The sequence below is a fragment of the Macaca nemestrina genome, chromosome 1 (assembly GCF_043159975.1).
Source record: "Macaca nemestrina isolate mMacNem1 chromosome 1, mMacNem.hap1, whole genome shotgun sequence".
Lineage (NCBI taxonomy): Eukaryota > Metazoa > Chordata > Mammalia > Primates > Cercopithecidae > Macaca > Macaca nemestrina.
In genome coordinates this window covers 158838174-158857424 of record NC_092125.1, presented here as the reverse complement: position 1 = coordinate 158857424, position 19251 = coordinate 158838174, and the positions used below count along the sequence as shown (strand labels likewise).

At 42.5% G+C, this 19251-nt stretch overlaps 1 protein-coding gene across 5 annotated transcripts in view; it reads left to right on the top strand.

Annotated features, from left to right (window-relative positions):
• Positions 1-19251, top strand: part of LOC105482653 (tRNA-yW synthesizing protein 3 homolog) — a 67036-nt gene that overhangs the window by 7338 nt on the left and 40447 nt on the right. For 4 of the 5 annotated variants that reach the window (XR_987746.3, XM_011742864.2, XM_011742867.3 and 1 more), the window contains exons 2-4: positions 4000-4080; positions 6037-6135; positions 17112-17183. Coding sequence is in view for 4 of the 5 variants with exons in the window: in XM_011742864.2 (XP_011741166.2) it covers positions 4000-4080; positions 6037-6135; positions 17112-17183 (252 nt within the window). In the remaining variant the exon portion in view is untranslated. The remainder of the gene's footprint in view (positions 1-3999; positions 4081-6036; positions 6136-17111; positions 17184-19251) is intronic. The other variant, XM_011742866.3, reaches the window with a different exon arrangement.

Below are 19251 nucleotides of genomic sequence, written 5' to 3'. Positions count from 1 at the left end.
TGACTTCCAAAGGAATAAGGTACACTTCTTTTTTTTTTAACTACTTGTATATCTCTCGTTCTTTCTCTCTTTGACTTTGTTCTCTCTCTTTGACTTTCCTTTTGCCTCCATCTCTTCTCTGTCTCTGCCATTCTCTCTCTGCCATTCTCATTCTTTCTCTCTCTCCTCGACTCCCTCTTTGTCTATCTCTTCCTCTCTCTCTTTGCCTCTTTTCCTCTCTACGTCTTTCCTTTCTTTCTCTCTGCTGATCTTTCCTTGCCTCTGCCAGCTGCTTATGCTGCTGTTCTCTAAACCACTGTGTGTTTGGGGCAGGGGGTCTAAAACCAGCTGTAACCAAGTGTCTAAGTACAGTAATTGGTCTGGGTTCCTTGGCTTACAGGTTACCTTGTGCCATATCTTTGAAACAAGGGACCTGTCCAGGCTTCCTTCTTTTTTTTTTTTTTTTTTTTTTTCTTTTTGAGACAGAGTCTCTCTCTGTTGCCCAGGCTGGAGGGCAGTGGTGCGATCTCGGCTCGCTGCAAGCTCCACCTCCTGGGTTCATGCCATTCTTCTGCCTCAACCTCCCGAGTAGCTGGGACCACAGGTGCCCGCCATTGCACGTGGCTAATTTTTTTGAATTTTTAATAGAAACGGGGTTTCACCGTGTTAGCCGGGATAGTCTCGATCTCCTGACCTCGTGATCCACCCACCTTGACCTCCCAAAGTACTGGGATTACAGGCGTGAGCCACTGTGCCCAGCCCAGGCTTCCTTCTAATGGCCAACCTACCTCTAATGCTGGCCAGTCTATCTTACACAAAGTTTTAAGTTTTCCTGGTGTCATAGTACTCCATAGTCTCCTTTAAATGTTTTTTTCAAAATTTTCAACATGGTTCCTAGTAGGGTGGACTTATTTGTGCCTGACCTACGCTTCTTCAAGACAAAACACCACACTCACACCACACGCACACCACAAAACAGAGAACGAGTAAAAAGGGCACACGCACACTTTTGCAGTTTGCGCAAAACCAAAATCAAAACCAAAATCAGAGTATCCAGAAATCCAAGCCAGGTCAAAACCAAAACCAAAGTATCAAGCAAGCCAAGTCAAGTCAAAAATAAAAACAAAAGTGCTGGTACAGGCACACCGTGGGTGATCAGGCCACACTTCCACTCCAATGGAGTAGGCAAGTTCCCAAAACCAATCCTGTCAAGCAATTCAAACCAAGTCAAAACCAAAACCAAAGTGCTGATAAAGGCACACCATGGGTGATCAGGCCACGCTTCCACTCAAATGGAGTAGGCAAGTTCCCAAGACCAATCCTGTCAAGCAGTTCAAACCAAGTCAAAACCAAAACCAAAGTGCTGATAAAGGCACACCATGGGTGATCAGGCCACGCTTCCACTCAGAGTTGGCAAGTTTCAAAGACTAGTCTTACCAAGTTTTAGATGTCCAGACTCCAAGTGCCCGTTCCTTCCAGGTATTCAGCCACTGCTTTGATCCTCCACAGGGGCCTGCCACACACTGCTCTGGCGAGGCACCCCACCGGGGCAAATACCTACCCGGGAGTGCTCTCAGGATCCGGGTCGCTCCGGCTGCTTGGGGTCCCACTCAGGGATGTTCCACAGGGCAGGCTTAACCCACCTAAGGAGCTGCCTCAACCGTCCACCAATCATCTCACTTCCTGGTTAGGGAACCAAGAAATGTAGCAGGACGCGCCGCAAACAACACTCCTCAGACACCAAGTTAAGGAAGGGGTTTATTCGACCAGGGGCATCGGCAAGACTCCTGTCTCAAGAACCAAGCTCCCTGAGTGAGCAATTCCTGTCCCTTTTAAGGGCTCACAACTCTAAGGGGGTGCATGTGAGAGGGTCGTGATTGATTGAGCAAGCAAGGGGTATGTGACTGGGGCTGCATTCACTGGTAATTAGATCAAAACAAAACAAGATAGGGATTTTCACAGTGCATTTCTATACAATGTCTGTAATCTATAGATAACAGAACCTATTAGGTCAGGGGTCGATCTTTAACTACCAGGCCCAGGGCGTGGCACCGGGCTGTCTGCCGTGGATTTCATTTCTGCCTTTTAGTTTTTACTTCTTTCTTTGGAGGCAGAAATTGGGCATAAGATGGTATGAGGGGTGGTCTTCTCTTTAATGTGACCTTAGGAAAGTTATCTCAACTCTGCCCTTCCTGTTCTATGAACTGAGGATAATGAAAAGTATCTGCTTTATAGGGATTTTGTGTGGAGAAAATAGGATAATTTATTTGAAATATTTGGCATTGTGCCTGGCCCATGCACTGTAAAAGTTGGCTATGTACTGATTTTATTTGTAATATTAGGTTAACAGCATGGAAGACAGCACGTTATTAGGCTCATTCTTTAGGTCCATTATTGACTGATCATTTATTTGCTCATCTCTCAAGTTAGCAGGGCCTGTTCATTTTTAAATCACTTCCATTACCTCCAGAGCAATGGCATTCTTGCCACACACTCTCACTTGCCCCATTTCCACAACTCTATCTCACCTTGACTTTTGCAATGATTCTCTAACAAGCCACTTAACTGCTCTTCTCCAAACCATGTTTGACAAATCACAACTCTGCTTATCTCTCACCTATGTTGTATTTTATTACACATTTTTCTACATCGGAATATCCAAATGCTTACTCTAGTATACCTTTCAACCTTTTTTTTTCATTGCTTTCCTTCATCTTTAGCTAGTTGCTGAAACTGAACTGTTCTTTTTCATCTTGCATTTGTTTGCTTTTGCTCACGTTTTTGGGTGTTGTTTTTTTTTTTTTTTTTCCTGAAATGTTTTCCCATCTCTGCATATCTGAGGCATGATTCCAAAAACTCCACTCTCCCACTTGAACACACTCACAAACCCATACTACCTACTTGGGAATAATGACTGCTTCTGAACTGGTTAGACTTTTATTTCTTATCTTACACCTTGTATTATAGTTTATTTTAAAATCTGCCTTATTTCAGTAAGGATTTTGGGCAACTTACAAACAGGCAACACACACAAAAAAATAAAAAGTGGGAAAATCTGAATAAAGAAAATATAGATAAGATGAAGCCAGTGATGGCATTAGTTTCCAATCCTACCATTAGATTCTGTGAAGTGGCTAGAAGTGGGCCATATATTTGGCTCTAAGATTTAGAGTAGCCAGCACAACATCAGATACATAAGTCATCATCACCGAAGTCATACAATGAAGTCAGAATATTTACTTAGGACATGCATAGCAATTCCCCGTTCCAAGGCCAGACAGCAGAGTCTCTTGTGGATCCATCGTATGAATTATAGTTACTTTGAGTATAGTGATTTCTGTTCATGTGGTTTCCTGCATCCTCTTTCCAGTGTCCTTGAGGGGTAGGTTCTATGTATACCCAAAGTACCTAATAGAATTTTGCAAATAAGCATTTGTCCAATTTAAGTTAATATTAAAATGTTTGCCTTCTTGAAATTTTGACCTTTCAGTCTTAGCCCCATCCTTCAGGACTACATATGCAGTCTAATTCAGAGGTCACGAATTTATGCCTCTAGAAACTAAGAAAGTATTATAAATGTGTAAATGGCATAGGTACAATTAAGGATAGTAGGTCTTGTGTGGAATTAGGACAGTGCTGTCCTACAAAAGGAATTAAAATACTTTTTTTTTTTTTTTTTTTCATTTTTTAAATACTTCGCTAGCCAAATAGAGTACAACTCAGGTGCTGCTAGTATTATCCCTTGTACTAATCCCTTTTCTTGTTGCAAAATCATGACCGTATTTCAGAAGATGTTTATCAAGTAGTTTTACCTTTCAAATAATTTTCTACCTCAGGTTATTTGGGCTCATTCTTATTCTGGGTTAACATTACCCAAAAAATACCGAATTGTTTTTATTAATACTTAAAATCCTAACTTGGGATTATTAGTTTAAGAAAGCCTACAACATGCTATACATTATGCTTATTATTTTTGTAAAATATTGTATGATTAACAAATTATGTTACTTTTTATTTTAGGGTATAAATGGTTTTGAGGTTCAGAAACAAAACTGTGGCTGGCTACTAGTTACACACAAACCTTGTGAAAAAGATGATGTGGTAAGTTTTGGAAATAAACTTTTAAATTCAGGTACTTTAAATACATATGACAAGAATAGAAAATTCAAAGTAATTTATATGCAGAATTATAATGGCTGAAGATTATGAAACCTAGAGAGCTTTCATTACAATGACTTTTTTTGGGTTGTAGGAGATAAAAGTATGGAAGCATTACTTACTGCTACTCAACACATCCTTTTGGACATAGCAGAAAGTTCATAGATATTGGACACCTATTGGATCCAAATTTTGAATTTTAATTCTGCTATTTGATAACCCTGTAACCTAGAACAAACTGTAGAAAGAGAAGGGGATTAGCACTATCTCTGTGTTACCAGCTTTACTGATATAAATAAATTATACATGACTTACCTGCACTGCTTTTTGAAAATCTTCATATCTCTGCTGGGTTATTGAGTTCTCTAAGATAAAGAGTTTAGATGAATTCATAAGTTTTTATCAGCCAGGCACTTTTTATTCCCAGTGAATTTACAAATCCAATTCTGTTTTAAGCAAAAAAGATTATTTAACTGGAAAGGACGGATAGAGCTTGAATCAAGTATTGCTGATTCAGATGTTCAAATCTTATCTTCTGAGTACCCACTTCATCTCCATCTTTGGGCAGTGGTTCTCTTTGCAGTGTGCCTTTATTCTCTTCTGCTGCAGATAATCTTTGTTGCAGAAATGGTAGCTGCCAGCAACACCAGTAGAAAAAGAATTCCTTTTCCTGCAATTCATGTATTCATCCTAGAGAAGGACTCAGAGTTGTCCTGCTTACATTAGGTGCTCTCTCTCTTAGGTCAATTAATTTTGCTAGTGGACTATAATAATATCCTTGATCAGACATAAGCAAGCACTTGGCACCTCTGATACTGTGATAGGGAGAGTGATGTGTGACAGGGTAATGATTGACAGCCCTACCAGAAATCAAATGGCGTGAAGGACGGACGATGTTGCCCAGGGATACTGGGCAGACAGAAATAATAACTGTCTTGTATAAATTATAGCTCAGACACAATATTACATGTTTCACTAGGTGGTCAGACTATGCCGCCGGATGCACTGTAACATCGGTGCAGCCAAAGTTAAAAGGCAGGCAAGTGCTACCTAGGGAAGAGACTAGTACATGACTTAAGGTCACTAACAACAACAAACATGCATGCTAGGGTCAAGTGTTGTAACATTTGCTTACAGCAGGAGGAAAGAGAGTACACAAGATCTAGCCCTTCAATGTGTCAGTCCCCATGGCTAGCAGATGGGTTCCACAGCTGATCAGGGCAGAGTGATGGCATGTACCCCACTTTGTGCTGCAGTAGCCCCCAGACCCTGACCACTGCCCCATAGGGTCTGAAATACAGAAAGCTAGGAACATGCTCAGGAGCCATTTGTTCTCATGTAGCTAAGCAGTTCCAAGGGAATTGTATGTGTGCCTATTACAGAGGGAACAGGAACTTGCTGGCTGTGCACTGAGCTCTTTGCATGCACGGCTATTTGTGAGCTTAATAGTGCAGCTGGTAAGCACTGGTGCTTGGTACAGAATGCTTCTTGGGAACATGGGTGGCAGTTAGGCTTTGTTTGGACCCTTCTCTTACATTACATTTCTCTGTATCTCAATCTAACAAAAAATTTAAACAATCCTAATACAGTTTTTATACTCCATTCCTTAATGAAAGATCTGTTACAGAATTAAATAAAGTAATAGTTTACTTCTTCAAAGTACACTAATAGATGGAAAGAATGGTATAGAAGATTTATGGGAGAACTAGAAATTTTAAGAAAATAAGCAAATTTTGGGTGAAAAAGAACCAAGAAAGCAGAGGGAAAAGTTACTGCAGAAAAAAAATACGCTGAGTGATTCTGAAAATTTCTAAGAGAAATTGAAGTTATGTATGGGGTAAAGGGTAATCAAAGGACAAGCCATAGGCTTGTGTCTGATACCACTTTTCCTTTATTTAGATTGTGGCTCTGAAGAAAGCAAATGGTGATGCCACTTTGAAATTTGAACCATTTATTCTTCACGTGCAGTGTCAACAATTGCAGGATGCACGGATTCTGGTAAAATTTTGTTGTAATTGTACTTAAATTTATAGATATGTGGGTAGATGCAATTTTAAGCTTTTAACCTGCTATAAACATCAATGAGATATTACCTTATTCAACTAGTTATATATTTATTATTAATTGGTCTGCTCAATCTATTCATTTTTAATTTTAGGAAAAAAGAGTACCTAATCATTACTAGGAAAATATAAGTCCCAGGTTATGGCTTCTGTTTTCTTTCTTAACATTTTTATTTATAAATTGTACTTCAGCATTCTATATTTTGTTTTTGTTTGCCAAGCTTTAAGAAAAAATACTGTGGAACTACATGTGCAATTAAGCATTTTAAAGAATATTTCATTTTTCCCATTTAAATGAGCATGAGGTAAATATCTGTTTAGTCTTGATTCTCCTTTTTATACCTTTTGTATATTTATATATAAAACTAAATTGTATTTTAAGTAACAATAATGTATTGAGTCTCAGTGTGTCAAGTACTAGGGGCACAGCGATAAACAAGATTAGAGACTGTCTTGCTTCCTCTCCCAAAGTTAGGAGACAGCAAATACAAACAAGTGAACAGGCAAATAAAATTAAATTTAAAAAAACTGCAAGTTTCAAAATGTTCTACCAAAGGAAAAAACAACCTGGTAATAGAGAACAGTGCAAAAAGCTGCTGACTTGAAGACAGGCTTCTCTGAAAACGTTTCTTTAAGCTAGGACTTACAAGGAACAGAAAGAGCTAGGCATGTAGCTGAGAAATGAACGTTCCAGGAAGATGGAAAGGTATATACAAGGTTTCAGTGGGTCTAGAGAGTGGAAAGAAAGTGCGAGAAGGAGGCTGAGGCCAGGTCAGTTAAGCTTTGTAGACCAGATTAAAGAGTTTGAATTGCTTTCTGAGTTCAGGGAAAAGTTATTGAAGCGACAGTTTTAAGCAAAGAGTGGCTTTCTAGGTTTCTGTTCTGAAAAACTCAGTTCTGCTCCAGCATAGAGAAAGGAGTGCAGTAAGTGAAAAGAGATGAGTTAGGAGTAGTTTGTGGTGATTTAAGTGGGAAGTGGTGGTGGGTTGGCCTAAAGTGATAGCACCAAAGCAGGTGAGAAAGGAATAGATTCAAAATGTATTTCAGCGTTTGAATCAACAGACTTGTAAGGTTGCCTGGGGAAGGACAGCCAGAGGGAGGAGGAGAAAGAGGAATCAAGGATAACTATTTAGGTCTGGCTAGAGACCCTGGCTCTATGGTAGTAGCCTTTATCCAGACGGAGTGTGCTGAAGTTGAAGTGTGTCCAGAATTGGTTCCTTCTGGTGGGTTCTTGGTCTCGCTGACTTCAAGAATGAAGCCATGGACCCTTGCGGTGAATGTTACAGTTCTTAAAGATGGTGTGTCTGGAGTTTGTTCCTTCAGATGTGTCCAGAGTTTCTTCCTTCCGGTGGGTTCTCAGTCTTGCTGACTGAAGGAGTGAAGCCACAGACCTTCGCAGTGAGTGTTAGAGCTCTTAAAGGTGGCGCGTCCAGAGTTATCTGTTCCTCCTGGTGGGTTCGTGGTCTTGTTGACTTCAGGAGTGAAGTTGCAGACCTTCTCAAAGAGTGTTACAGCTCTTAAAGGTGGCGCGTCCAGAGTTGTTTGTTTGTCCCAGTGGGTTCGTGGTCTCGCTAACTTCAGGAATGAAGCTGCAGACCTCTGCAGTGAGTGTTACAGCTCATAAAGGTAGTGTGGACCCAAAGAGTGAGCAGCAGCAAGATTTATTGTGAAGAATGAAAGAACAAAGCTTCCACAGCTTGGAAGGGGACCTGAGCGGTTGCTGTTGCTGGCTCAGGTGGACAGCTTTTATTCCCTTATTTGGCCCTGCCCATGTCCTGCTGATTGGTCCATTTTACAGAGTGCTGATTGGTCCATTTAACAGAGTGCTGATTGGTGCGTTTACAGTCCCTTAGCTAGACACAGAGCACTGATTGGTGCATTTTTACAGAGTGCTGATTCGTGCATTTACAATCCTTTAGCTAGACACAGAGCACTGATGTGTTTTTAGAGTGCTGATCACTGCATTTACAGTCCTTTAGCTAGACACAGAGCATTGAGTGGTACGTTTTTAGAGTGCTGATTGGTGCATTTACAATCCTGGAGCTAACAGAAAAGTTCTCCAAGTCCCCACTCGACCCAGGAAGTCCAGCTGGCTTCACCTCTCAATCCCCCCTCCAAACAGGGCACCCCAAATGCTGCTGGGAATTGGGCGATGACGGCTCTAGCTACTTCCTGCTGGATAGGGGCAAAGTAGGGGCCCTGCAGTTGTAGTGTCCTCCAGAGGGGAACTCTTTAGGCCAGTGAAAGGGCCAGCAGGTCGATCCAGGGGTCCTTGGTAGAAGTTGTTAGTTGAACTCATTTGGCTACGGTATGTAGTCCTATGGCAAAGAGTATGGTTAGTATGCTGCTTAATAATATGATGAAATAGTAAAAGGATTCCATTAAAGGGACAAGGAGAGGTGTTAAAGATTATGTAGATTTTCACTTATCTTTTTTAAGGAGGAAGGGGTTTTTCTTCCTCAGGATCAGTGATAGGAGCCTTTTTAGTCTGGGATGTTTCCTTCCGAAATAGGAGATGCAAGTCCTCTAGTGGTTTGCAGGTGTATCGAGGCTGGTCTGGCTGATCTTGGGACTCCTGAGCTGATGGTCCTGCAGGTTTCTCAGGGGTATCCAAAATTTAACTGGGGTGTGGTGAACCCAAGATTCCACTCCTGCCACCTTAATTGCAGTGGGAGTAGAGAGGATTACCGAGTATGGTCCTTACCACAAAGAATCCATAGATCGGGAGGTAGAGGGGAGAGATTTAACCAACACTAGAGCTCCTGGTTGAAACAACTTTGTTCCCTTTTCTCTGTGACATCATTCAGGTAGATTTTTAAGGTTTCGTTGATACTTTGCCAAAGAAGTTACATCTTTGACCAAGTTGGCCTTTTCCTGATCCAGTAGCAGGTCATTTGTTAGGAAAGGTCGTCCATACAGCATTTCATATGGACTGAGCCCCATTTTGTGAGGAGAATTTTGGATTCTCAACAATGCCATGGGCAAAAGAGTAAGCCATGGGAGAGGAGTTTCTTGTGTTAGTTTCCTTAAGTGCCTCTTGAGTGTTTCATTTGCCTTCTCGACCTTGCCTGAGGATTGTGGCCTCCAGGCACAGTGAAGGTGATATTGTATCCCTAGTGCCCTGGAAATTCCCTGAGTTATCGTGGCTTTAGAAGCTGGACCATTGTCGCTCTGTAAGCTTTGGGGAAGCCCAAATCTAGGAATTATTTCATAAATTAGGACTTTAATCACTTCCTGAGCCTTCTCTGTCTTGCAGGGGAAAGCTTCTATCCAATTTGTAAAGGTATCAACACAGACCAACAATTATTGAAACCCCTTTGACGTACGCATATGGGTGGAAGTCTAACTGCCAGTCCTCTCCGGGATAGTGACCTATTCTTTGTTCCCCCAAAGGTGCCTGAGGATGGACCAAGGGATTATTCCTTTGGCACACCTCACATGCTTTGACTACCTGTCGGATGGTCCGGAGGAGATTTGGCCCTGTAAATAGGGATTTGGCCATTTGATGAGTGTTTTCAGTACCCATATGAAAAGTTTGGTGGAGGGTTTTAAGTATTTTCCACTGGCTAGCTTTGGGTGTAAGTACCTTTCCTTCTTCTGTCGTTAACCACCCTGAGGGGAGAAAACTATGCCCCTGTGAAAGTCCCCATTCTGTTTCAGTGGGGGAATACTGGGGCTTAATCTCTTGGAGGGGGTTGCTCCATACCAAGGGTCCTTCTGTAGGTATTTCTAATGGGAGGTTCTTCTTGGCAGCAATTTTGACCTTGGCATCTGCCTGACAGTTTCCTTCTGCCTTTTCTCCTTCACCTTTCTGATGGCTTTGGCAGTGTAAGACTGCTACCTCCTTGGGTTTTTACACTGTGTGCAATAACTCCATGATTTCCTTGTGGTATTTAATGGGGGTTCCCCCAGAGGTTAGAAACTCCCTTTCTTTCCATATTGCAGCATGGGCATGTAGGATTAGATAAGCATACTTACTATCTGTAACAAAGTCTCCCAATTACAACTGAGGAGGTGGGAGAAATACCTGGTTACAGGCTGTCTGAGGATTCCTTGGATGATAACGGACCTTGAGGACAGCTGTCCAGGACAGGAGATTAACCCTGAGAAAGCTGTGCCAGTGTCCAGGAGGATGTCAATTTCCTGGCCCTCAATGGTTAAACGTACCCAGGGCTCAGTGAGGGTGATGACATGAGCAGGTGCTTGCCCTGGGCACCCTCAGTCCTGTTGTTGGATCATCTGGTTGCGGGCTTCTGGCACAGAGAACCTTTGTTCTCTGGGGCAGTGCACCTTCCAGTGATTGCCTTGGCATAGCAGACATGGACGAGGGGGCGGCTTCTCATTGGACAATCTTTTTTAAGGTGTCCTTGCAAACCACACTGGTAACAGGTCCCACTGGGTGATTGTCCTGCTCCCTTTTCTGTCATCTCTGAACCACCAAGGTTTGTTTGTCTGAGGGCCATGACTAAGGCTGTGGCATTTCTCTGATCTTGCTTTTCCTTTGGACCTGTTCCTCTTGGACCTGATTATAGAACACCAACGTTGCCACATTTAATAATGCCTCCAGATTTGGTTCAGGGCCCAGGGCTCACTTTTGGAGCTTTCTTCTGATATCTGCAGCTGATTGGATAATCAACTTATCTTTAAGGATCAACTGACCCTCGAGTGAGTCAGGTGACAGGGGAGTATATTTTCTTAAGGCCTCCCATAGCCTCTCGAGGAAGGCAGAAGGATTTTCTTCCTTTCCCTGAGTTATAGTGGACATCATTGAATAATTCATGAACTTTTTCCTAATTCTCCTTAGTCCTTCTTGAACACAGGTCAACAGATGTTTATGACTCCAGTCCCCATGATCTTGAGTCGGGGTCCCAGTGGGGATCCATACTGGGGACAGTGCTGACCGGTAGGGAATTTGTCCCTTTCTTCAGCTGTCATTCTGTCGTTTACTTGACGAAGATACCAGGTATCTCCAAACTCTTAGGCTGCAGCTATTAGCATTATTTTCATTAAAGGCCAGGATTTGATCTAACAATAGCATGACATCTCTCCAAGAGACATTGAAGGCTTGCCCTAGACTCTGTAGGACATCTATATACCTATCAGGATCATCTGAAAACTTCCCCAGATCTGCCTTGATCTTCTTTAAATCAGAGAGAGAGAAGGGGACATGTACCCAGGTTGGGCCAAATTCCCGTCCCCCTACAGCTGGAAGGGGACATAACCGATAGCACAGGGGGTTTTGTGGTCCTTTGGAGATTTCTTTGCTTGTTTCCTTCTGGGCAGGGAAGATTAGAGGAGGCTTATCATTAATAAGAAGGGGAGCTATAGGGAGGCTAGGATATGGGAGTAAACTGAGGTGTCCTCTTGTGGGATGTAAATTGCAAGCTTTGCATAGTTGTGTATTCTCCTTCAATGAAAAGAAAGCTTGGACATAAGATATTTCACTCCACTTACCTTCCCTCTTACAGAGAAGATCAAGCTGCAGGATAGTATTGTAATTTATACTTCCCTCAGGTGGCCATTTTTCCCCATCAGAGAGAGAATATTGGGGCCAAGCTGTAGTGCAGAAAAAAAATGAGCTGCCTCTTTTTCAGGGTTTGTGGGTCAAATTGGTCCCAATGGCTTAGGATGCATTTCAAGGGTGAGCCTGTTAATGCCTGAGTGTTTCCCATCAGAAAGACAAAACTGCCATGGTTTTGGTTTGTTCCTTTCTCCCCCTGCCCAAGAACCTGCGACGTCCCTGGACCCTGCTGATTGGAATAGTTACACTCACCGACACATTCTCAAAAACCTGTTAGAGTCCTAAGCATTCTCCTGTTAGTATTGGGACCTTATCCCTGTCCTGTAAAGATGTTATGCCCCCAAAATGAAGTGGAGGGTTATACCCTGAGGGAGGGAAGGTATCCCCAGGGTTGGAAGAGTGATGCCTTTTGTCCTCACTTGAATAGGAAGAATATCATTTCTGAAGCTCCCCATATCATAGCTTCAGAAATAGCTTTTGCTAGTCTGCTTGTCTGAGAAGGGATCCTAAAATTCCAGATAGTTCCCCCAAACTGACAAGGCTTTAGGCAAAAATTATGTCTTTCTGATTGGTGAGCCTGGGTACCTAAAGAAGGGAACAGAGTCCTGAAGTTTATACTAGAAATCATTCTTATAGGAGAAACTAGAAAAGCACCAGAGACAGGGAGTGGTTTTTAGAAGCAGGACTAGCCTTGGAGAAGAGAGACAAGAGAAAGTTTGTCTGACAGGTATTAGGACCCAGGAGGCAAGGGTCAGGATAGATAGGATAGATGGGTGAGTCTTGCTTGGGCAACGTGACTTTGAGAGTTCTGCTCATGGCTGCAGGGCCAACCAACTTATTGTTGGGACCCCAGAGCTGAATGGCTTTCCTCTCTGTCGACCCTCGGCTCAGCCCAGAAGTACAGGAAAAGTGGAAACTGGTTCCAGGCAAACCAACGCTCCCAACTCTGAAGAGAGCCCGTTCCCAGAAAGCCTGACACCCATGTCTTTAGTCCGGCAGCCGCGCTAGTCACTTTTAACTGGCCCACAGGTGCCCGGTATGTAGCCCCCAAATTCTGAGGAAAAATAGAACAGAATACCAAGTGAAAGGGATCCAATGGTACTCAACACTTGGCAATAGGCGATTGTCCCATCTGGGTCGCCAAAATATGTCCCATCTGGGTTGCCAAAATGTGTCTGGAATTGGTTCCTTCTGGTGGGTTCTTGGTCTCGCTGACTTCAAGAATGAAGCTGCGGACCCTCGCAGTGAGTGTTACAGTTCTTAAAGATGGGTGTGTCCAGAGTTTCTTCCTTCCGGTGGGTTTGTGGTCTTGCCCACTTCAGGAGTGAAGCTGCAGACCTTTGCAGTGAATGTTACAGCTCTTAAAGGTGACATGTCTGGAGTTGTTTATTCCTCCTGGTGGGTTCGTGGTCTCGCTGTCTCACTGATTTCAGGAGTGAAGCCACAGACCTTCGCAGTGAGTGTTACATCTCTTAAAGGGGGCACGTCCAGAGTTGATTTTTCCTCCCAGTGTGTTCATGGTCTCGCTGACTTCAGGAATGAAGCCGCAGAGCTTCACAGTGAGTGTTACAGCTCTTAAAGGTGGCACGTCCAGAGTTGTTTGTTCCTCCCAGTGGTGTTGTGGTTTCGCTGATGTCAGGAATGAAGCCACAGACCTTTGCAGTGAGTGTTACGGCTCTTAAAGGTGGCGCGTCTGGAGTTGTTTTTTCCTCCCGGTGGGTTCGTGGTCTTGCTGACTTCAGGAATGAAGCCACAGACCTTCGCAGTGAGTGTTACATCTCTAAAAAGTGGCACATCCAGAGTTGTTTGTTCCTCCCAGTCGGTTCGTGGTTTTGCTGACTTCAGGAATGAAGCCGCAGACCTTCACAGTGAGTGTTATAGCTCTTAAAGGTGGCGCATCCGGAGTTGTTTGTTCCTCCTGATGGATTCATGGTCTTGCTGACGTCAGAAATGAAGCCGCAGACCTTCACAGTGAGTGTTACAGCTCATAAAGGTAGTGCAGACCCAAAGAGTGGGCAGCAGCAAGATTTATTGTGAAGAATGAAAGAACAAAGCTTCCACAACTTGGAAGGGGACCCAAGCAGGTTGCCACTGCTGGCTCAGGTGGACAGCTTTTATTCCCTTATTTGGCCCCGCCCATGTCCTGCTGATTGGTCCATTTTACAGAGAGCTGATTGGTCCATTTTACAGAGTGCAGATTGGTGCATTTACAATCCTTTAGCTAGACACAGAGCGCTGATTGGTGCATTTTTAGAGTGCTGATTGGTGGATTTACAATCCTTTAGCTAGACACAGTGCTGATTAATGCTTTTTTACAGAGTGCTGATTGGTACATTTACAATCTTCTGCTGATTGGTGTATTTACAATCCTCTAGCTAGACAGAAAAGTTTTCCAACTCCCAAGTAGACTCAGGAAGTCCAGTTGGCTTCAGCTCTCAGAAGGAATGGGAATCAAGAATGTGATTCATATGTTAAGTGTGAAATGTCTATAAGAAACCTGTTTTTGTCTGCTAATGTTGCCATAACAATATACCATGGACTGGGCAGCGTAAACAACAGAAATTTATTTTTCTTACAGTTAGGAGGTTGAAAGTCCAGGATGAAGGTACTGACAGGGGGTAGTTCCTTCTGAGGCCCTTGTCCTTGGGTTGCAGCAGCTGCCTTCTCCCTGTGTCCTCTCATGGCCCTTTCTCTGTGTATGCACGTCACTTGTCTCTTCTACTTCTTGTAAGGACACCAGTCCTGTTGGATCAGGGCTCCATCCTTATGACCTCATTTAACCCTAATTAGCACCTTAAAGGCCCCATCTCCAAATACAGTCACATTGGAGTTTAGGGCATCAACATTTGAATTTTGAAGCCCTGTAGACACAATTCAGTCCCTAACACCACCACCTAAGTGAAAATTTCAAATAGATGTTTGGGTAGAAGTCTGGAACTCATGTGGATTGGGGACAAACATTGAGAAGACACCAATACACAATTATTCTTTTAAGCCATGAGCCTAGATAAAATCACCTGTGGAGAAAGTACAGAAGAAAAAGAGAAGAGGGCCTGAGGAACATGAGCATTTAGAGATAGTCTCCAAAACATGGTGTTTAATCATTCAGTGGCTCATGGCTTCAGTCTCTGCTCTAACCTTGAACTTTTATCTAACCTTATTTTAGTCTCATTATACCACATCACATCCCTGATGTGTCTCCAGACTTTAACTCTCCTGTTTCTATATCCATGTTCTGTTCTCTGTGCTAATCCTGATTAAGCCCAGCTGTGCTCTTCTCTGGGCCTAAGCCTCATTGGAAGGCCAACATTTTAGGGAGCAAATTGAAGTAGACTTAGAGGAACTGAGAAATTCATTTCTTCACAGCCCCTTTTTGAGGGGGGTCCTTACCTAAGGAACTTATATTTGTATTCTAGGGGACGGAGGCAGACTGTAAGTACATAAATAAACATAATTTCTCACTGTGAGACATGCTATGAAGGAGATAAGCAGGGCACTCCACTAGACAGTCAGGGCAGAGCTGCCTTTAAAGAGGGTGGTTAAGAACTACCGAGCTACAAGAAAGAAGGGACCCACGTCTGCTCCCCAGGGCTCTCTGACATTTAGAGACTGATAAAATAATTTACAAAGCCACCCCAGTCGGATCAGAATTTTTGCGCTTTCTGTGCTTTCTTATATCATTTCAACAAAGTTTTTTAAGCAATAGAAGGGATACTGAGAAATGTTTTACTCATTTTAAAAGATTTTCTTTATTTTTACACAACACAATTAGAAGAATGATTGTTTTTTGGTTACATTCTGCTTTCTGAAAGCAATCACTAGGTTGCAGTGAGCCAAGATTGCGCCATTGCACTCCAACCTGGGTGACAAGAGTGAAACTCCATCTCAAAATAAAAAAGAAAAAAAAGAAGACGACGACCTTTTTAGGCAGTAGCGTTAAATGGAAACAGGATGAATGACAAGAAACCAGCCAGGAAAAGAGTAGTACTGATAGAGGAACAGCAAAAATAAAGAAGCTGATGTAGGAAAGGGTTTGGAATATTCAAAGAACAGAAGGGAAGCCACTCAAGGTTAGAGAAAATAGCCAGGGCTAGAGCAAATAGAACATCATTAGTCATGGTTTAGAGCTTGGATTCTGTCGCTGGCTAGTCTGCAAGGATGGTTTGAAGGGGCAAGAATGAAAGCAGAGACTAATTGGGAGACTCCTCCAGAAGTTAAGGAGAAAGGTGATGGAGACTTGAAAAGAGTGAGCAGTGGATGTGGCAGGAGCTGGATTAATTTGAGGTAATCATAGAGGTAGAATCAATGGGAATTGGGTATAGGGGATAAAGAGGTAGAAAGCATCAGGGTTCTCTAGGTTTGAAGCTTGAGCAGCTAGATGAATGATGGTGTCATTTACTGAAATTAGAAAGACTGGATGTGAGAGAAATAGATTTATATTAGGGAGAATCAGTTTCAGGGTAGAGATCTGAATTGGAAATGGGATTCATCTATATAGCTATATATCTATAGGTATATAGATGATCTATAGATATACATATATACAGGTAAACATATATGTATATATATGATATTTAAACCAGGGAATCTCAAAAGGAGAGCATGTACTTAGATCAAGATTTCTCAACCATGGCGCAGCTGGCATTTCAGATCAAATAATTATTTGTGTGGGGGCTGTCCTATACAATGGAGAATGTTTAAGCTGCATCCCTGACCTCTACCCACTATTTGCTAGAGATCCCCCTTCCTCTTCCCTTGAGTGGTGACAACTTAACAACAAAAATGTCTTCAGACATTGCCAGATGGCCCCTGGGGTTCAAAATTATTCTTGCTTAGGAACTACTGAGCTAGAGAAAAGAAAGGACCCACGTCTGCTCCCCAGGGCTCTCTAACATTTAGAGACTGATAAAATAACTTACAAAGCCACCCCAGTCGGATCAGAATTTTTGTGCTTTCTATGCTTTCTTCTATCATTTCAACAAAGATTTTTAAGCAATAGAAAGGAAACTGAGAAACATTTTACTTATTTTAAAAGATTTTGTTTTGTTTATTTTTACACAACACAATTAGAAGAATGACTGTTTTTTGGTTACATTCTGCTTTCTGGAAGCAATCACTAGCCAAATGTCACCGTTTGTGATTGAATTCTACTTTTACTCTTTCTCAATGACATGTCTGTAGTTCATATTTAAATATTTTTCCTGATGTTAGGAGTTTGATCAAAGTCGTTTTTAAGCATAGTCAGTATTGGCTGGCCAAAAAAAAATTTTTAAAAACCTTAATAGGTTTTAGAGTCATATATGCTTCTGTAGTTTGTGGAGCTAATCAAATCAATCAGATGATCTGATTACCCACAGTATCAAAATTTAACAAGTTTTATTTTCTTACAGCATTCCGTGGCAATAGATTCTGGTTTCAGGAACTCTGGCATAACAGTGGGAAAGAGAGGAAAAATTATGTTGGTAAGATATTTTGTCAAAGAGCAATTTTTTTTAGTGTAAAGTGATCCAGAGATTGAATAACCTAATTAGACTCCTTCCTTTAATGTCTCCTTTCTCAAATCTTCTTGCCATTCTCTTACTCATAAACCTTCAGTGACTTACTCCTTCCTACAGGGCTAAGTCCAGAGTTTAGATTTACATTTGAGGTCTTATTTTATAATATTCTTCTCCATTTACTTTTAACCTGATTCTTAACTCTGCCCTCCTCATTAAGTAGGCAAAGCCCAAAAGCACTGTGACATCATGGAAAGAGTCATAGAGAGTGTACTGATACCTGCTGGATCACAGCTGTACTGTGTGAATTTGGGCAAGCTCCTCGGTCCCTCAGGTTTTGAATTTTCTCAGCAGTATCAGTGGTCCAGCAAACTACTATCCTAGGGCCACATTCAGCCCACATGGGGCCAGATCCCACTATACTCATTTGATTACTTATTGTCTAAGGTTGCTTTTGTGAGACAATGGCAAACTTTAGTAGGTGTGACAAATACTATATGGCTTTCGAAGTCAAAAAATGTTTACTATCTGTCCTTTTAGAGAAAAGATTTGCCGACCTTTCGACTAGATGATCTTTAAGACTTGCTTTCTTTTCGAGTCCTTCTCTAGGCAAGCTAGCCTTTAGGTATTTTGCCCTATTCTGATTTCTTGGTATTTACTGTTTGGCATGGCATGTTTTTGAACTATCTGAGATTACCCTCCTTCTATCTTCCTATACTCTCCTATTTTCTACCTATTTTTAACAATAACGTATTTCCCAAATAGGGGTGGATGACAAAAGAGGACACCCTTAAAGCATGGCTAAATAGAAAATCAAAGCCTGGCCGGATGTGGTGGCTCATGCCAGCACCTTGGGAGGCCAAGGCAGGCAAATCATGAGGTCAAGAGATTGAGACCAGCCTGGCCAACATGGTGAAACCCCATCTCTACTGAAAATACAAAAATAAGCTGGGCTTGGTGGTGCGCACTTGTGGTCCCAGCTACTCAGGAGGCTGAAGCAGGAGAGTCGCTTGAACCCAGGAGGTGGAAGTTGCAGTGAACGGAGATCACACCACTGCACTCCAGCTGGACAGAGCAAGACTCTGTCTCAAACAAAAAAGAAAAGAAAATTAAAGCCCGTGGTACTGGTTTGTGTCCCCATCTCACTCTTTACTCCATCTAGTAACCCAAGTGAAAACAGCCATTCTTTCACCTTCTTCTTTGTTTCCATATTCAATTCATTATAGGTCCTATCCATGCTGCCCCTTGTTTCTAATACTTGACCCCACCCTAGGTCTTCTGGTACTGCCCAGTCCTCAGGATCCCTAACCTCAGTCTTTAACATTGTCTCCTGACTAGTCTTCCTACTTTGGGCCTTCTCCTTGAGTCCGTCCAACCAGCGCTATCAGAATCCCCCTTTAAAAAGCTCAGGGCCTCGGCTTGGTGCAGTGGCTCATGCCTATAATCCCAGTACTTTGGGAGGCCAAAGTGGGTGGATCACCTGAGGTCAGGAGTTTGAGACAACCTGACCAACATGGTGAAACCTCATCTCTACTAAAAATACCAGAATTAACCGGGCATGGTGGCATGTGCCTATAATTACAGCTACTTGGGAGGCTGAGGCAGGAGAATTGCTTGAACCTGAGAGGCAGAGGTTGCAGTGAGCCGAGATCGTGCCACAGCACTCTAGCCTGGGCGACAAAGCAAGACTCCGTCTCAAAAAAAAGAAAAAAAAAAAATCTCAGGTCCTCCAAACATTTTCCTGGTATTCAAGGTCTTACCCAGACTATTTTGCATCTACCTGTTTATGTTCATCTCCCACTTACATACTTATGCTCCAGCCACATAGAACTATTAGTTGTTTTCCAAGGGTATCATGCTCTTTCATATCTCTATGCCCACAGATAAGTTGTCCCTGTGGCTGGACTCTGGCTGGAGTTCTTCCTCTGCCTTCCTCTCCTCCTCCTCCGCCTGTTTTTTTTTTTTTTGAAATAGAGTTTCGCTCTTGTCGCCCAGGCTGTAGTGCAATGGCTCGATCTTGACTCACTGCAACCTC